Below are 19,815 nucleotides of genomic sequence, written 5' to 3'. Positions count from 1 at the left end.
TGGGGGCAGAAATCCTGTCTAGATAAGATTCTTCATGTGATCCACAAAAGGCAGTTCCATTATTATATTTATTCTTTAGTGCCATTATACAGGGATGAGAAAAGTACAGTGACACTGTGGAATGTGGCAACAACATGAAGCTTTAGATTTCATGCTACATTTTGATCTCCCTGCTGAAAGAAAAATGTATTTTGCATACCTTAAATATTTATTTACAATACAAGTAAGGTGCCACATATCTCTCCAATGTTTGTTATGCATGGCAAACATTTTTCTCCAAAAATTAATTAACAAAGGCGTGTCAACAAAAGCAACATTATTACTGCACGCCACCCCAATATCCTAGTGGTGAGAGAATCCAGGGGTTTCAGCTCTTACCAGGATTTGGCTTCCATGGAATGAAGGTTAGTGGAGCCTGTGGTGTCTTTTAAGGTATATGGTTTTATTTACACATATATACAACCTGAGCATAAAATGGAGGGACTCATAGCATTAACACACCAAAAGATCTTGCTCCTTCATTCATCACAAGTTTGAATTCAGCACAGCTCAAGCAATGTCTCTGCATCCAGATTCTTACGACTGCTTTCTCTTACGTTCACATACAACTACACTCCCGTTGCACTTCTATCTACCAGCCATGGGGGAAGAGGAAAGGCCCACCTATTTACCCTATGGCACAGAGCAATTTCTTTGGTTATGCTAAGTATGGTGCTTAAGTGGTCAGCTAAGGCCAATTGTCTAGTTTGGGTCTAGATTTTAATCCTTACTGGGGAAAAGACTCAAAGAATTGGAAGACTGACCCACCCACCCCACAAACTAACAATGTTATGAAGAGCAAACAGAACAAAAATAGTTCCATACTATTTTTTTCACTTTGTTAATACTTCAAACATTTACTAGAAATGCACCTCCATCCTTGAATTGAGCATACTTTTTTAACTTTTACTTCTGGATCTACCTTCCATAGCTCAGGCTCCAAATTTCAACGGGTTAGAACAAAAATGTAGCAGAGCCCTGCCTAAATTGAAAGCTTAGAATACTATCCAAAAAGCTGCAACATTATATGAACAGGTTATGGACATGTACTGCAATGCGCTCTACGTGGGGCTACCTTTGAAGGTGACCCAGAAACTACAACTAATTCAGAATGTGGCAGCTAGACTAGTGAATGGGAATGGCTGCCAAGACCACATAACACCGGTCTTGAAAGACCTACATTGGCTCCCAGTACGTTTCCGGGCACAATTCAAAGTGTTGGTGCTGACCTTTAAAGCCCTATACAGCCTCAGCCCAGTATACCTGAAGGAGCGTCTCCACCCCCATTGTTCAGCCTAGACACTGAGGTCCAGCTCCAAGGGCCTTCTGGCGGTTCCCTCACTGCAAGAAGTGAGGTTACAGGGAACCAGGCAGAGAGCCTTTTCGGTTGTGGCGCCTACCCTATAGAATGCCTTTACATCAGATGTCAGGGAAATAAACAACTATCTGACTCTTAGAAGACATCTGAAGGCAGCCCTGTTTAGGGAAGCTTTTAATTAGATGTTTTTATGTATTTTTAATATTTTGTTGGAAGCCACCCAGAGTGGCTGGAGAAACCCAGCCAGATAGGCAGGATATAAATAATAAATGATGATGATGATGATGATGATGGAGATATGAACCATACGAAACAGTGCTTCTCAACCGTAGCTGTCAATAGAACATAGTCATTGGAGATGAAACAGTGGATTCATATTCCTAAAAATCACTATATAACAGCATTTTTATAGTCTCTTCTGTCCTTGAATGCTATGTTAGGTGAATAATGTGGTGTAACTCCTTGTAATTAACTCTTAATAAAATAAAATATATGAATTCAATGATATAGGACACTTCACCTAATTTCATTTATCCATTTAAACAAAAATAAATAAATTATATCTTTAACCACCTTTCCATGTCTTTTGAGAAAACACAACTTTCTATTCTACAAGCTGAAATTCTATTCCATATTGCAGTTAATGCATCTTCCACTATTCAATGAAAAATTCCATTTAGTTCAAATAGGAATTTAGGTAAATTGCCTGTTGAGGTATTGCATTTTTATGGATGTAACACTACAGTACATCATATATGCATGATGTACAATTTAGAATATTCAGTTCTTCTTGGATTGTAATAGAAAATGATGCAGTAGTTTGGTAGCATAAAAAAGTGTAAAATAAAATGTGTGCTAATGGAAATCACACATCAACAAAGATACTGTCTATATCTATAATAATACATATGCTACATGTCTCTAAAATGTTGCTATGCATTTATTCTCACACAAATCCCTACGATCGAGCTGTTCTCAGCTTCTTTAATTTATTACTTCGTATAATCATGCTATTTACCGAAATCCTAACCACTGGATGGCAGCAAGAGAGCCTCATGTGCTTTTAATGTCCCTAATTTTCATTTGCTTTACCTCCGTTACCAGTTTTAGATTCAATGGCATGCAGGCAAACATTACATTATTTTTAATGTGGTTTGTTTAAACTATCCTTTTACAACAAGCCAGAATCTGAAATCACAGTTTGATCCTGGCTCATTCTCAAAAGCCGCAGCTACTCAATTCTCCAAATATGGACATCATGGAGATCTGTGGTTTGTTTTAAATCAGAAGTGAGAGCTTCTGATCTCTTCCACAAATGTATGAAAGAGGAGGAGAGGAGAGGAGAGAGGGAGCACATGAGCCTGGGGCTCTCTGAAGCTTTGTCAAATAACAGGAAACCATGGTTTCCCATTACATCCAGGCTGTGCCAGAGTCTTGTATCACCTCAAACACTAACTGGCTTATTTTGTGGCATCTGCTCTCATGATATAGAGTTCCTCATCAGATGCATGATGGCATCCTCAATTCAGGTAGCTCATCTAATGAAGTGGACTGTACTCTATGAAAGCCGATGCCTCAAGAAAACAGAATAGGGTTTTAACGTGCCACTATCATTCTAGGTAGGATATTGAAATGTGTGGATTTTTTGTTGTGTTCTCACTCGGCTCTACTTTTCTGAACATTCCAGTTCTTCCATTTCTTGAATCTTGATTTACCTGTTTTTTAAGCATAGTTTGATACAGTCAATCAAGTTCAGTCAGAGTTTATATATGAATGGGCCAATATAGGTGTATCTTCCAGACACTTAACCACAGATCAGAAGAGGATCACAGAACTGGGCCTGCCCTCGCTATTCTTCCTCTCTTCTCACACTCAACTTTTTCCAGCCCTTCCCTTGACAGCCTTTCTGCACCAACCTTAACCAAGGCTATCTCTAACCATCTCCCTGTTGCTTATGAGTTTCCAAACCACTTCAGACCCTGGCTTCAATTACCTGTTTGTTTCTGCTGCCAAGCCTGGGCCATTACTTGCCTGACTAAAGATTTCTTTCTTTCCTCTTACAAGTGAGAGCCTCAGTCTGCATGTTTTGGGTGGGAGCCAGGACATGAAGTTTAAGCACAGTTAAACTATCTAGATTTTAAGCCTGCATCAGTCCAGTATGTTGAAGTCACAAAGCAATATATGTCTGGAAGCCTTCCAAATCTCCTATCTGTACACATCTGGAATCATTCTCAAGGTAACCAAATATGCAAATCTATCCAAAATAAGTTATGCCGGCTGCTTGCACTGGGGGTGGGGGATAAGACCTGTGAATCCACCCAAAATTCAATTTGGGCTACAATATGTGTGGCAGAACAGTGTACTGCAGTTGAGAAAATGTTGGGTTTAAATATGAATGATTCTGATTAAAATTTCTGCTTGGCACTGAAGCTCAATGTGTGGGTTTGGGGCATTCACCATCAGAAAGAAATAGAAGAGTTTCTTTCAATTGGATTAAAGAATTGTGGAGAATTCTGCCCATTGAATGATACTATACAGGAAGGCTCTTCCCTGATTAAAGAAATCATAGCCTACTAATCACATGAAATTTAATCAACTATAATTACAGAGATTTCCAGATTTCCATGTGAAAAAAACAACAGTTTTTAAGGGGGTTTTTAAATAAGTAAGCACACATCACAGCAGGCACCATTATAGAAGAGGCATGATAGTAAAGGAGCAATGACACTTCTAATATAGCACCTGCCACATCTGGTTTTTGTAACTACCTGTATTCAAAATAATTCATGTTTTTTTATAAAATCTATAAAGTGAGGAAACTTTGTGATCAATTATTCTAGCCAAGTGATTGAATGTTGCAGCCCTACAGTGGATATTTTAAGCAAATGTAAGGATATTAGAAATTTATAACCATACAATATTCTTAAAACTAACTCTCAGAGCACATCTGGGCTTGCACATTTTCAAGACACTTTCCGATAAGTTCTTCTGCACCACTGCCACTGAAATGAATAGACATGGCACAACAGCCCAGATGAGTTGTATGTTTATACAACTCCAGTTCAACATGCTTAAGCAGGAAAGATTCCTGGTAAAGTGTGCTGAAATGATTCTGAAGATTCTCTAATACCTACTCAGAACAAAATATATCCAAGTATTGAACTAGGCTACAATGCCACCTTTATCAAGAAAGCATATTGTTATCTCTTTTATACCAATGCATTTCCAGTTCAGTTGGTGCAAACTTATATGTTGTTATAAGAAGCCTATTCTGATATACAATATATTAAAAGCAAAAGTATACATTTTTCCATTAAAAGCCTAAAGGCATATTTGAAAATCTAAGACACTGACAAGATTATAAACTGAAGACTGCAGTTGGAAAAGCACTTTGCTTCTTAATTTCTCTGAAACATTGCTGCTACCATCACTTTACTCTCCCCAAAAATAAATGAACCATACATTCCAGCCCAAATAGATTTGTGTACAAGTAGTATTAATTTTGCGTATTAAAAAAAGCAAAGACAGACATACCTTGCAATGTCAAAAGGAAAGCAGAATTTGGGTACACTCTGGAGTACTTCCTGTAAATGCAGAAGAAAGAATGTTAGGTGCTTAAAAATTACTTGCAATACTGTTTGGGTTTTTAAGATAATAAATAAATAAACAATATTTGGCTTGGGGGAGAATATAAGTATAGCACACGTTCCTGGACTGAAATAATTGATTATTAAAAAGGAATTAAGTTTGTGCTTTGGCAGATTGCAAAGACAATGCCATGGAAACCCCAGGAGGAAAAGGCCTGGCCTGAAGGGTATTAACACCCTTCACATCCCCGCTGGGATTCCCTTCAACAAGGCCATATGGATTTTACAAGAAGCACCGTACCATATGGGTAGGCCACGTCTGCTGCTACTTGTACTACAGACTAGCCACAGGGACTTCTGACAGATCCTGGCTCAAAAATACAAATGTTGTTTCAATTAAAATGCAAGCAGAGAAAGGGGAACCAAGTTGGCAGCAAACTGAATTTACTGAGAGCTAAACAACTCTATATGCGTTTCATAAGCTAATGCTTTAAAAAGCTGGAACTCTTCACTGGGTACAAAGCATAAATTGTACAGTTAACCCTTTAGGGCAGCGGCAGCAGCACAAGGTCACAAGCACAATTCACTCTTAATTTTAAAAGAAAATAAACCTAATGTCTCCATAATCTTACAAGAATTGTAAACTTGTTTTTCGCTTTTCTATTTAAGATGCTGTTTTGCAGCAAGTAATGTGTGTTATTATAGAAATAATGTTGGTTTAAAAAAACTACATGATGCCTGGAAAAATTAGTAGAGTAATAATGGAAACTATTATCCCAAATAGACAACATCAGTAAGGTTGCCAGCTGACTTTTAGTCTAGAAAATGAAAATCACACAGAACATTAGCAGCACACTGTAGCAATGCCAACAGTGTGCACTGTGTTGTGCAGAGTAACAAAACAATGAAACTGGATTCTGCCATTAGGAATTTACAATCTAAATTTTGAGAGAGAGAAAGGGAGAAGCACACATAGGAAGGATGAATATGAGCAAGTGCTAAATAAAATTTATCTAGGCCTTAGTACATCTGGAGATAAGAAACTTGTGAGTAAAAGGCATTTTTTAAGGAAAGGAGTGGCTAGGTCAGAGAATTACACATCAGAACAGATGCACCTTATTTCACATTTCAACTTCACATACATGATTGATTGTCATACTGCCTGCAAGACTGCCTGCTCAAGAGACTTCTGACATGAATGGAAGGCAGTATTTTGAGACAGCTTGGCAATAGGCATTCCCATGTAATATGTGGTCCAAGTGTGGATGGAAGCTTGGAATACAATGAGGACATCTGAAAACTTTAAAGATACTCCTAGGACCAGGTCAACATGGGTAGGAAACTATCTAAATGAAAAGGTAAAGGTACCCCTGACCTTTAGGTCCAGTCACGGACAACTCTGGGTTTGCACGCTCATCTCTAAATACAGATATACAAATTAATGTCCAGGCCCTTCCAAAACAACAACAACAATCAGTGTTGAATAATTACTCAGATTATCTGGACTATCACAGTAGAGAAATCAGCATTTCTGTGTTCTGTAGGGTATGTTTTTTATATGCTGGGCTTTCACAGTGCTAAATATAGATTCCTGTTAACAGAGCACCTGAAACTATACTTAGCCGTCATTTCTTAACAACACTGATTAGTAAGCAGAGATGATGGCATTGCTGGGGATCTGTATTTGCAAAAATTCATTACATTCCTGTGATATTTCTGCTCCTCAATCCAAAATGAGCACACAGAGAAAGAAGATAGATGATAGATAGATAAACTGATAAACGTATCAGTCTCCTCTGCAATATTGTACGAGGCAGATGAACTACAAGACTTTCCCACTGCTGTTTTCCATCCCTCCCCCTACCCTCAATTGGCGCGCATGCGTATACAAAGACACACACACAAACGTCTGCAAAGCACAGCCTCAGCTCGCTTCCCGACTGGCAGGATCATCCCTCAGGGGACAAGTCTTTAAACCTCCGCACTCTTTAAAATTCAACCAGCCAGCAGGTCTATAGACTGGTGTATAAACAGTATAGGGAGGAAAAATCCTCTCAGCTTATGTCAGTGACAAAGCAGCTCAGCAGTTGACTGTTTCTCCCCTGACAGTGTAAGCCAGGTTTACACAGATCAATAGATGGAAACCTACCTAGCTTGCAGGGCTCAGTTTTCTCCCTTAATTATAGGTGTTATTCAGATTTTTAAATGAATGAAAATAACATGCTGTCCAGAAGCCTTCTAAATGCCTACTGTGCAGTTGGTTTAAAATATTCATTACACAATGTAAAAATAATGATATATTTAGAAAGTATTACTATGCATCTTAAAGCTGATTTTGCATAGCACTGACAATATTTCTATGACAGGTCATTGTTCTACGAAGAATAAAAAGCCATTAAACTTGCACTTAAGGCGTGCCTTGGCTGGTAGACAGACCAAGTTGACAGATTTGTAAAGAATTGCTGCCACTCTTGCTGCAACGATGGACTGAAGTGTTCATTCTCTGCTAATGAAAAAATATTATATAGATATCTGTATACAAGGAAGATATCTACTGGATAATGCCTTTTGGCTATGTCCTGGACACATCTGGATGTTCTAGGAGTCATATGTGCAGTACAGGAAATCAGAGAAAGAAATGCATCTCTGTATATAGTGCAAGCAACTGGGAATCTTACCGTTATGCGTCAACAACAAAGCTATCAGATCGATCAGTTACCACTTTGCTCGTTAGAAATGGTTTAAATTTAGAAACAGTTGTTAGAAATGGTCCACAATTTAATTAGTTATCAAACAAATGCTGGACGCTGCCCTTGCAACAACGAAGTATGTATTTTATTGAATTTCTGTTTGTTCTTAGATTAATGGCACGAGCTCCAAGGTACAAAACTGAAACAACATCCTTTGTTGAGGGAAAAGGAATAATTTTACTAACCTAGAATACGATGCTCTAGAGTACTCAAGCTGGATATGGAACTACTGATTGGTTCAAAATTGGGAAAGGAGTACGGTAAGGCTGTATATTGTCTCCCTGCTTATTTAACTTATATGCAGAATTCATCATGCGAAAGGCTGGGCTGGATGAATCCCAAGCCGGAATTAAGATTGCCGGAAGAAATATCAACAACCTCAGATATGCAGATGACACAACCTTGATGGCAGAAAGTGAGGAGGAATTAAATACCCTTTTATTGAGGGTGAAAGAGGAGAGCGCAAAATATGGTCTGAAGCTCAACATCAAAAAAACGAAGATCATGGCCACTGGTCCCATCACCTCCTGGCAAATAGAAGGGGAAGAAATGGAGGCAGTAAGAGATTTTACTTTATTGGGCTCCATGATCACTGCAGATGGTGACAGCAGTCACGAAATTAAAAGACACCTGCTTCTTGGGAGAAAAGCAATGACAAACCTAGACAGCATCTTAAAAAGTAGAGACATCACCTTGCCAACAAAGGTCCGTATAGTAAAAGCTATGTAGTGATGTATGGAAGTGAGAGCTGGACCATAAAGAAGGCTGATCGCCGAAGAATTGATGCTTTTGAATTATAGTGCTGGAGGAGACTCATGGACTGCAAGAAGATCAAACCTATCCATTATGAAGGAAACCAGCCCTGAGTGCTCACTGGAAGGGCAGATCATGAAGCTGAGGCTCCAATACTTTGGCCACCTCATGAGAAGAGAAGACTCCCTGGAAAAGACCCTGATGTTGGGAAAGATGGAGGGCACAAGGAGAAGGGGACGACAGAGGATGAGATGGTTGGATGGTGTTCTTGAAGCTTCCAGCATGAGTTTGATCAAACTGTGGGAGACAGTGGAGGACAGAAGTGCCAGGCGTGCTCTGGTCCATGGGGTCACGAAGAGTCGGACACGACTAAACGACTAAACAGCAACAACAGAGAACTCAAGCAGCCCAAAGACCATACTGATTAAAAATACTCGGGGGGGGGGGGAGGGATCCAGTTATCCTCCTGTTCTCAGTCTGAATTCACTTCAACCTGACATGCCACTGAACTGGGAAATGTCAAGTTAAAGTAAACTCTCTTTAGATGATAATGTTCCATATATAAGCATGAATCTGCTCACTTCCTCATCTGCGCCACTAGCACAGACAAGAGAGGTGCCACCAGAGAGGAAGGATGACTGAAACAGTTGATTTAGAAATATCACGCCAAGTAGGTTTGGAGTGTCATCAAGGGGCAGGCCTGGATAAGGGATATAAAAAGGGAGACATCTTGTATGAAGACCATCACTTCCAATCCCGGAGACCTATGCTACTTGGCACTCTGCTAGTTCATCGCTTTTCCTTCAGCCTTTCCTTCTTGTTCTCTTTGCCCCTTGGGTTCTCCATCTCCTGGACCTTTTCACTGAGCTTTCCAGCAATGTTACCTGCCAATGCCTCTGTCTCCTGCTTTTTGTCAGCACAACACAAGGCCTCCTGCGCATAGGCCTCAGTGACGGAAGTACCAAGTTTGACAACATTTCATTTCTTAGCGCTTCCTCCTCAGTAGCTGAACATGCATTGGTATCAACAATCACGCAGTCAATGGCTTAGTGGAGGCCACAGGAAATAAATTTTAGCCAATTACAAAGTGCAGGTATTGATTGATTGATTGATTGATTGATTGATTGATGGTGACATATTTAAAAGCAAATTGCTGTTTCCCATTTAAGAGCATTTGTTGTACTGGAAAGTAGACAATGTCACGAAAACTTCATCTGCCAAGAATAAAAAAACAGAACTAGAATTCCTTCCTCTTTAAACCTTCCTCATCCCCCAAAAAAGTATCCAGAGGATGGAAACAAGATCTCTTTAACTTGTGTTTCACCTAAGGATGAAGATTGGTTTGGGTAAGAGCCAGTTTTTCAGTTCCTAGGGATGGGGCGTCCACCACTGCTATGCTTCTGGTTCCCAATAGGCGTTGAAGCAACCTGATACCTTCATAGCACCTAGAGAGCCTCATTTGAATGCCTGCTACCTCCTCTCAAATTCTGTCTCAAGACTCCCACCAGATATAGACTCATGGCATTGCCATCAGCCAAGATTTTCCCTTCCCACCCCTTGCTTTGTGTACCAACTAGAATGGTGATGATGAAGAATTCTGGAGTACACAAAAGCTTGCATACTGTCTTGATTTATTTTGGTTGGCTTAATAACGGTATAGCTCTATCGGGGTTTTTGAATTTTTCTCATGGACCAACATAGCTCTTTTTTTACTTTTAGTATCTGTATAACATCACAGTAAACATTGAGGAATCTTGTTATCATTACAGTTCTGTTGAGAATTAGAAACCATTTTATTTGCCATTCTTAAACTGAGAGTCTCTAAAATATGATAATATTTTAAATAACTCTAAATATTTATAATTTATGCCAATTCCCAAATTATCAGAAAATATTATGGAGCATGGCACTTAAAAAAAAAAAAAAGGCATGCCCGGAATAGAAGAATCTGAGTGAAGGAATGACCGCCGGGTGTGGAGCACACTTCCACCCGCAGATGAGCCACAGCTGTCTGAATGTGTGACCTTCGGGTGTGGAGCACACTTCCATCCGCAGACAAGCCAGAGCTGTCTGAACATCATGCCCTCTATCTAACCTTTGGCTTTCTCAGTGGTCTGCCGTGCCCTGTCTGTGACCTTTGTCTCCTTCGCCATACATTGTTCAAGGGGAAAGTAACACGGTGGAAACAGGTGCCAAAATAACTTTGTACCACCCAACGATCGCGTGATTGGAAGATGTATAAAGGGCACAGTCCAAAATTTATCTGACTGGTTTTGCATATTGTGCTAATAAAAAGAGCCTTGGCAGAGCTAGCTGGCAGCTTGCTTATGCACAGCTCACCTGCATTACCAACTCCTGCCTCATGTCCTTCACTTCACTGGGGAGTGGGAGGGGGCAACAGGGCTTGCTCAGCTGACGCATGGGGAAGCAGTGGTAGCTGCTGCACTAGCCCACATGTCAGCTGTCAGGCAGGAAGGCTGATCAGCCTCAAAAGGCCCAACTGCACCTCTGGTTTGTGAGGAGACCCTCCCCAGAGCCCAAAGATGTCCTCTCCGGAGTACTCCCCATTTCTGGGTTCCCGGCACAGTGTGTGCATGCATTCACACGCAAATGGGGGGTTGCCTGTACTCCAAATGTGGTTGCACCATTCCACTTTTCAGTTCCTTGAGAACTCTATGCATGCATGCATGTATGTTTATAGAAGTATTTCTATGCTGCGATATCATAAAATACCTGGGTGGTGTAAATTAAAATATAAGACAACCTTAAAAACAATACAGATAAATCACTGAAGCGGCTAATCAAAAAATTAAACATTAAACAGCTACAAAGGCCTGTCAGCATAAAAAGGTCTTCAAGAGAATTTGGAAGGCAGGATGGCTGCCAAATCTCTCCTGAAAGAATGTCGCACAGCATGGAACCTACAACACTAAATGCTTAACTTACAGTCTAGACCAGGCCTCTGTAACATGAGAGACTATCAGCACTCCTCCAGATGATCTCAGTGAACAAGCTGGGATATAAGGACTCAGGCGATTCTTGAGGTATCCTGTGTCCAAGTTGTTCAAGGCTTTGTATGGCAATACAAGAACGTTGAACCTGACCTGGTAGCATATGGATAACCACTGCAGATGTTTCAGCAGAGGTATCACATGCTATCAGCTGTCTGCCCCAATCAGCAATCTAGCTATTAGAGCTTCTGAACCAGGCCCAAAGGCAGCTTCACATAGAGTGCATTGCATTAATGTAGTCTCAAGATCACCAGTGCACAGACAATAGCGGCAAAGTGATCCCAATTCAGGTATGTCCATAGCGGGCATACCAAATAAATCTGGTAAAAGGCACTTCTAGTCATGGAGGCCACCTAAATGTATCCAGGAGTTACCACAAAGCTACATAACTCCTTCTTTAGAGGGAGTACAACCCTGTCCAGAATAGGCAACTGGCAAGATTGCTGGACACAAGAACCACCTGCCAACAGAGCCTCAATCTCCCCAGGGTTCAAATTCAGTTTATTAGACCACATCCAGTCCACCACAGCATTATAGCACCAGTCCAGTGCTTGCACAGCCTCTCCTGGTTCAGATAATATCGAGAAATAGAGTTGTGTGTCATTAGCTGACTGGTGGCGTCATGCTCCAACATTCCTAAGGACTTCTCCCAATAGCTTCATAAAGGGACTCCAAAGCTTTAGGTTGCAATGCTATACCCACTGATCTGGGAGTAAGTCCCACTGAAGTTAAGAAAACCTAAGAGGCTGTGCTATTAATGTACATTTGGCTCTTACATAATAAACATAAACGGGCCTCTGCATTAAGAAAAATGACAAGAAAATGAACTTCAGTGTGTGGAATAACAATTGCTTTATATGGTACTATATAACCTCTTGGCAAACCAATCAAAATAAACACTTTACTGTTCACATGTGAGCAGCCATATCTTTTCCATATAGGTCCCATGGAGTGCCACAGAATATCATCAAGTCCCATCACTCCTGGAGGCGTGCTAATCACTCCAGGCTATGAGCAGCTGTATTATGAATTTTTTAAAGTTTCAAAGGCAAACAAATATTAAACAGGAACAGATACAGCATTCAAAATGCCTCACAAGTACTATAAAAAAAAAGTTTTGTGCCTGTGGATTTTAAAGGATTTTCTGTTGGAAATCCACATATAATGGAACAAGAAGACCTCAGTCCTATCCTCATGCAGAAGAGGAATGGGACAGACTTGAATAGATCCATCCATTCCCATTGGGAAGCGGCCTACATGAACTGTAGACCAGCAGGAATACAGATATAATCAGAACAACTTTGTAATTGGAGCCAGAGACCGAAGTAAGGATTGTTTTAATATTTTTGCTTAAAGCGATGAAGAATCTATAAAGCAAGGACTGGGAGATACTGAGGGTAAAATTGAATGCTATGTTAAGCACAGTCATTAACAAGTATGCTGACTGCTTAAATTTTCCCACAATCCAGATCACAATCATGTTGCGCAGGAAGGGTGAAGCCTTTCCTCTCAGCGCCATTTTTTCTCTCTCACTCTCTGTCTGTCTGTCTGTCTGTCTGTCTGTCTGTCTCTGTCTCTCTGTCTCTCTCTCTCTTTCTCTCTCTCTCTCTCTCACACACACACAAAATCCCACTTCATAGCTTCTTGTGCTTAACTATGACCTATATTATTAAAAATAGCACTTTGAGAGCTAAACAGCAGCTGAGGGGGCTGTTTCCTGTGGGAAAACATTGCAGGAGAAAAGGGGCAAACTCCCTCCTTCTTGCTAGGTCAGACTCTATGCAACTGATTTTTATAAAAATAATTAGTGGCCAATGTTCACCATGCTTTTTAAAATAAATAAATAAAGCATGCCTATCATAATGTCTAGTTTGGCCCTAAGTGATAAAATCCTGATTAGCCTGAATCTGTTTATCAGAGTCTGTTTTCCCCAGGTACCTAGATAACCTTGAATAACAAGCATTTAGAACTAGACGGAAATGTGAAATTGAATCATATTATCTCTGCATTGGGTTAGGGTAAATTGTACCAAAAGAATGTGCAACTAATGTTTATCCAACGTATGATTAGAATACTGGGATGAAATCTATGAAAATAAGATTTTATAATTGTTAAAATCAAAAAGTATTGTGATAAAAGCCATTCTTCAACCCTTAATACCACATTGGCTATGATGCTGTGCAGTTACAATTACTCAGGTACTTCTGAAACCCAAACAATAAGTGCATGCAGGACAGAAGCAAACAATTTTAGGTAAATATTCCTGATAAACCGAAATCAAAAGTTGTAACAATCTACTGCCTCTTATTCCATTTATTTACAAATGTCAGAGAGTAATGATGTAGCATTGTAGTTCTACTGTTTACAAATCTGCTTAATGCTGGTCTCCAGTGCCAGATTTAAGTTTTCTGATCACACAATTAAGATAAAAATAAGGCGGATTTCTAGACATGGTAGCTCAACCTGCTTCCAAAGAAATACGCCTCGACGGAAATATTTGCTGAGCTACACCACAGACATCCAGAGCAAAAAGAGTCTCTAGAAAGTGAGCACACACCTGATTCTAGAGCTGTTATAGTCAGAGATTCCATTATACCCTGTGGTTGGCAAACATAGCGAGACTCAAAACCACTCTTGTGTGAGTCATATTTGTGCAGTATCTAATTAGCTGGGCTCTGGGTGCTACAGCAAGAAAAATGAATAATTTATCCAATGACACCATCATTTCTTTACAATGAAAATCGGAGAAGGGAGACAGAAGGGGATCTAACACCTTTTCCACCCAGCCTTAAGATATACAAATGCATGCATTTTGCAGGGCTTTAGAAACACCATATGGAAGTTGTGAATACTACAAATTAGTGTTTTAGTGGATTCAGCTTTGGAATCCCAGCCCTTCAGAATTTTCATTCTGAATCCACTCTGAACTTATATGATCAGCGTAAAGAATAACCACAGCTATCAGGCCTGTTTGTTTTAAAGATAATCTGTTCAATGTGTGAAACACAGAACAGAAATCACAAGATAGGTGATAGGAAGCTACAACAACAATACTTTTGAATACTTTGTTCAGATCCCTCAAAATAATAATTTTAGCTGTGCATATCCACTACTTGATAATCTGTGAACTGCGCCAGGGTTTGGTATATTAAGTTCCGAGAACCACATCAGAAACATAACATGAGGATGACCCCTGATAATTTGAAATGCATAATATAATTAGCACATTACTTCCACAAACATTTATCTCTGTGTTTGTGTTTATTACATTTATATTATCCCCTCTTTATCCCAAGGAGCTCAAAGTGGTGTTCTCCTCCCCATTTTGTCCTCGCAGCAACCCAGTGAGGTAGGTTAGGCTGAGAAATGGTGAGTGGCCAAGGTCACCCAGTGATCTTCATGGCTGAATCGGGATTTGAACCCTGGTCTCCCAGGTCACAGTCCAACATTCTAACCATTACACCACACTTGGCATGAATATTGCCAAAGTGCAGATGCTATGAGTTGGTCAAAGGGATTCTGGCAGTAATTACAAAAACTGCAATTTGAAGATAGAATCCTAAATTTTCCAAGGCAAAAGCTATTTTCAGATACTGGATGAAAATGATATAGGAAGAAACATAATCATGTCCACAGCCTCTGTACTCAAGCTAAGTCAGGGGTGGGGAACCTTGGGAACAAAATACAGTCCTCTAGGCCACTCTGTTTGGCTTTTGGGGCTCTTCCTAGGCCACACACTTTCCCAGTCCATATCCCCTATTCTTAGACTATATCCATCAATGGACCTGCCCAGCGTCCTCAACTGCCTTTTCTTGGCTGTGAACCATGATCATCCCCTTTCCCTTTTCAGAACCAGTGCTTGTGAACTTCCCTTTCTGCTCTCCTCCTCTAATGTGGTCACAAGGAGGACAACGGAAGTGTTCAATTCCGTTTTTAACTCAGTTTGTTACATCTGAACCCAAAATTGCACTTAATCATAATTTATAGTTTAAGGAAACAAGTCAAAATAATAAACCATGGTTTGAAATCAGCTTGTTTCCCTAAACTATAGTTAAGGCTAAGCTATATAAAGTAAAAATAGAAGTGAAAGCTTTCAATCTCCTCATCCTGGCCCTGCCTGAGGAAAGAGCAGGGGAACATGTATGAGCCCAACGTTCTTTCACATCACATCCAAAATGAGCCAGTTATTAGCAACATGATTTGGTAGCCTCTCGCTGTGTTTACCCCAAAGAAAACCTATTATTCGGGAAGTTAATCTGGCAGTCGCTGCTTTAAAAAAATGCAAATAGTTACAGGAAAGCTCTGCAATAACTTCAATAATTTCTACTGGACCTAGTTCCAGTGGCAAAAGTGAATCTTCACCACAAATCATGTAAGCAAGGTACAGGTTTGTGAAAAACGTTCTCTGTGTCATGAAGGCAACTTGACCAAGAGAAGCATGCAAGAAAATGGCAATGCACATGGTCAAAACTTTAGAAAGGAAGGAAGAGCAGGAGTTTGACAATGGTCACTAAAGACTGACAATGTGGTAACGGGTGAGTAATTGAGCTGCCTTCTGCACTGGACATGAATAGGAGAATCAGTCAAACAGTCTTCATATGCTTATTAGAGCAAACATTATTGGACGCACCACTCAGAAAGATACTGCAAGAGATTCGGCTAAAGATACTGCTTTAACGCTGAACAATAATTATTTTGTTCAACTCATGGAATGATGAACACATAACCGTCAATGAAATGTTTGCGCTTTTATTACACTGCTGCTTAAGGCAATGGATAGAGGCCAAATTCAGCATTCACTTTTTGTTGGTTAATACGCAGTATCTGAAAGACTGTCCAATATTAAATTAAATGTTACACTTGATAAAAATGAGAACATTTTTAACAAAGTAATCTCTAATATTACAGCTGTACGATAAAATGGGTAACATATGCATACAGTCTATTAAAATGCACATAATTTATCCAGCTCAAAATGAAAACATATCTAACAAGTAATTCTATTCATCTGGCCCTTTTTCACCCAGCCTTAAGATATACAAATGCATGCCTTTTCACCAGAACACAGCAGCTGGGAATGAAAAGGAAAGCATTCAAATGATCATTTTCACATCATATTCCATCGTCTTTTCACCAGCTTCTCCTCTGTCTTTCTTTGAGCCCTATTCTATTACAAGAGAGCTGCTTCTTAGATCAATTCATATTTCCATAATCCACACTGCTGTTTCTCCCTCTTCTCCCCAGGGTAGACTAACCCCTACATCCAGAGCTGTGGCTTACAACTGTCATTAAGACCTATAACAATAACAAGATAACAAAAGAGTTGGTCGAGATGAGGCTTGGCTATACCATATGCTGATCAAGTGCAAAATTTTGAACTAGTGGAAAAAATCTATAAAACAAAACCATGATACATATATTGGGCTTGCCATTTGTCCTTCCCAATGCAAGGAAAGTCAACTTTTAAAATCATCAAACATTTATTTGTAAGCACACAGAGCCTTCATGTACAAGTGATATTAATGTCTGCTCAGAGGTGAAAGATGACGATTAAAGGTCCTTCCAAGTCTTTAGACCACAATTGTCAGGGGATCTCCCTTGTGTCTTCAAAATGTCTGTTTTCTTCCCAAAATAAGAGCCAAAACCCACCACGTTCATAAAATGGTTTGGATCAACCAATGCATTAATCCATTAGCTGCAATTTCATGGTGAAAAACATGAAATGGTTTATATTTAAAGTTGCATGTGCATGTTCCTAACACTTTCACAGTTAAAGGTGTATAGTCTGTTAGTCTTACAACTGTGTTGGGCATGTGCAGAGCTGTTGATTCCATCATTAAATATAACATTTCCAATTTGAATTTGTTTGTTTTTTAAATGCTTTTTAATTAACAGGTTTTTCTCTATGTGCATCTATGAAATTATAGCAAGCATTAAATAACTTGTACTAGTTGCTGAGGGGAAACATTACGTGCAGTTCCATTATTCTTTTTTTTTCTGGGGGGGGGGAGGAGGGACCACATTCAATTTACGGCAGCACTTGAAGCAAAAGAACAGCATGTAACCAGTTCCCCCTTGCACAATTTCCCACTGAAAATCACCCTCTAAAACTGCTTATATCCCAGCAATGGAAAAGATCCAGGAATCCATATCAGTCCCTAGACGAAATCACAAAACAAAATGTGTAGTTCTGTGTGCATATCATAGCTGTATATGTGCATATTATAGCCTCCAGTGGTCCTGTTTTAGCCAGGAAAGCTGTGTTGTTTAGAGTTATGCCCTAGGAAAAGAACCCATTTTCCAATTACCCCAGTTTTCAAGAAGCAACAACATTTCTCCTTCACTCCCACCTCTTTCGTTCTTTATTCCTTTATACACATGGACCAAGAAATTTTTGGGCCTGAGGCAAAGGACAAAATGCCCCCCCCCATGCCATGTACTGAAGCCAACTAGACAGGCAATTGAATCTTACTTCAACACTGGCAATGGGGACAGTGGCCTATACCTGAAGGAAACAGACTAGCTTGGGGGTTGCAGAACAGGTCATATGGCATACACAGCTCTGTCCTCCAACCTAGGAGAGTGGCCGATGGGCTTGAGAGCATTGGCTAGGGATCTGCCACTGCTACCTGTACCAACATCTGCTGTCACCTCACTCCAGCTAAGGGTGAGGCAGCTCTGCCACAGCAAAGGCTGAAGTCCAGTGTAGCCATCATAAACAATCTGCCAAATCACAGCTATCTATTTTTGTCATCCTTTATTTTTTTAATAAAGCGCTAAAATTATTCAGGCAAGCAAAGTGATTGTGATAAAAATATTTGTTTATGAACTGGTTTGATGATTCTCCCCCTCTGAACTTTCCCGTCCAAAGTCTTAGAGTTATATATTAAATTTATTTATACCCTACCTTTCCACCACTTAGTTCAGGCTTCTCCAGAGTGGTGCCCTTCAGATGTTGCTGGGCTGCAACTCTTATTATCCCTAACAATTGGTCACATAGGCTGGGGCCGATGAGGCTTGAGACATCAGGTTGGGACAAGCTGACTTGGGCCTTCAAGGGTGCTTGTATGTTTGCATGGTCTGCAGTCTCAACACATGCAGACTTCCACATTCCTAGAATGAAGGTCTGCAGCTGAGTGACGGAACAGCTTGCTATGCATGAGAAGGTCCCAGGTCCAATCCCTGACATCTCCAGGTAAGACTGGGAGAAACTTCCTCTCTGGAACTCTGGAAAGTCACTGCCAGTCAGCATAGACAATACTGAGCTAGATGGCTCATTGGTCAAACTCAGTATGTTGGCTTGCTCACCCTCAGCTTTATGTATACTCCAGCTGGCCTCAAAAGAATAAGCCCACCTAAAAGAACGCACAACTTCAGGCCAATCTTTTTCATACATTACATTGGAAGAATTACAGTCATACCTCGGGATGAATACGCTTCGGGTTAGGCAATTTCGGGTTGCGCTCCACGGCGACCTGGAAGTAACGGAGCGCATTACTTCCAGGTTTCGCCGTGCGCGCATGCACAGACCGTCAAAATGACGTCCCGCGCATGCGCAGAAGCGCCAAAACGCGACCCGCGCACGCGCAGACGCGCTATCGCGTCTTGCCTTCCATTCAGGATGCGAACGGGGCTCCAGAATGGATCCCGTTCGCATCCCGAGGTACCACTGTATTCAAGGAGACACAATTCACTTGCACTTTCTCTCTCCCCACTTCAGTGTAGTGTACAATGCCACCCTAATCTGACCAGTTTTCATCTGGCAGATAATGAAAGTTTAGGGCAAACCATAACAGTGGATGTCTAGAACTTGAGGAGGAAGTCAAGGGAAGCAGCAGACAATTTGGCACTGTAACTGGACTTGACCCTAGGCCCAAAATAAAATCACTCCAGTTCTCATCTCCTTTTACCCTGAATGGCCATCTTATTTATGATAAGTGAGACCTATTTTTTCTTAGTTGTTCTGAGCCACCCTTCATACTGATTCCAGGGCAGTCTGCAACATTGTTGTCTTCATTTACCCTTCATTTGTGTTTTAAAACAGCAATTACAAAATAGGAGCTGACAACTCCGAGCCAAATGCCAACCTACTAAAGGTGCTACTTGGCTCCTCAATTGCCAAACCAAGTTCTGCCTTCACTTGTCGGACATTAGTTCGGGCAACAAGGAGCAAGAGCAAATAGAGGGGTGGAAACAAAATGATGCAGAATCACCACTAGGGAACAGCCTTGCACATACAGGTACCTGAAAGCACTAAGAAAACATGCAGAGCCTTGCAAGACAATGATTCAGTATGCCTATAGTTCTCTTCCTCCACACAGGAGAGGAAGAAGGGAGGGAGGGAGGGAGGGAGGGAG

General features: G+C 40.5%; 1 protein-coding gene across 2 annotated transcripts in view; it reads right to left on the bottom strand.

The window, feature by feature from the left end:
* The window catches only part of DENND1B (DENN domain containing 1B), a 168,878-nt gene that overhangs the window by 103,636 nt on the left and 45,427 nt on the right, over positions 1–19,815 (bottom strand). For both annotated transcript variants that reach the window (XM_081914845.1, XM_081914846.1), the window contains exon 4: positions 4,892–4,941. In XM_081914845.1, the coding sequence (XP_081770971.1) occupies positions 4,892–4,941 (50 nt within the window). The remainder of the gene's footprint in view (positions 1–4,891; positions 4,942–19,815) is intronic.

Source organism: Podarcis melisellensis (genome assembly GCF_964234715.1).
Source record: "Podarcis melisellensis genome assembly, chromosome: 6".
In the NCBI taxonomy this organism is placed as follows: Eukaryota; Metazoa; Chordata; class Lepidosauria; order Squamata; family Lacertidae; genus Podarcis; species Podarcis melisellensis.
Note: the sequence above shows the minus strand (reverse complement) of the source record. Positions and strands in the feature narration are given on the sequence as shown.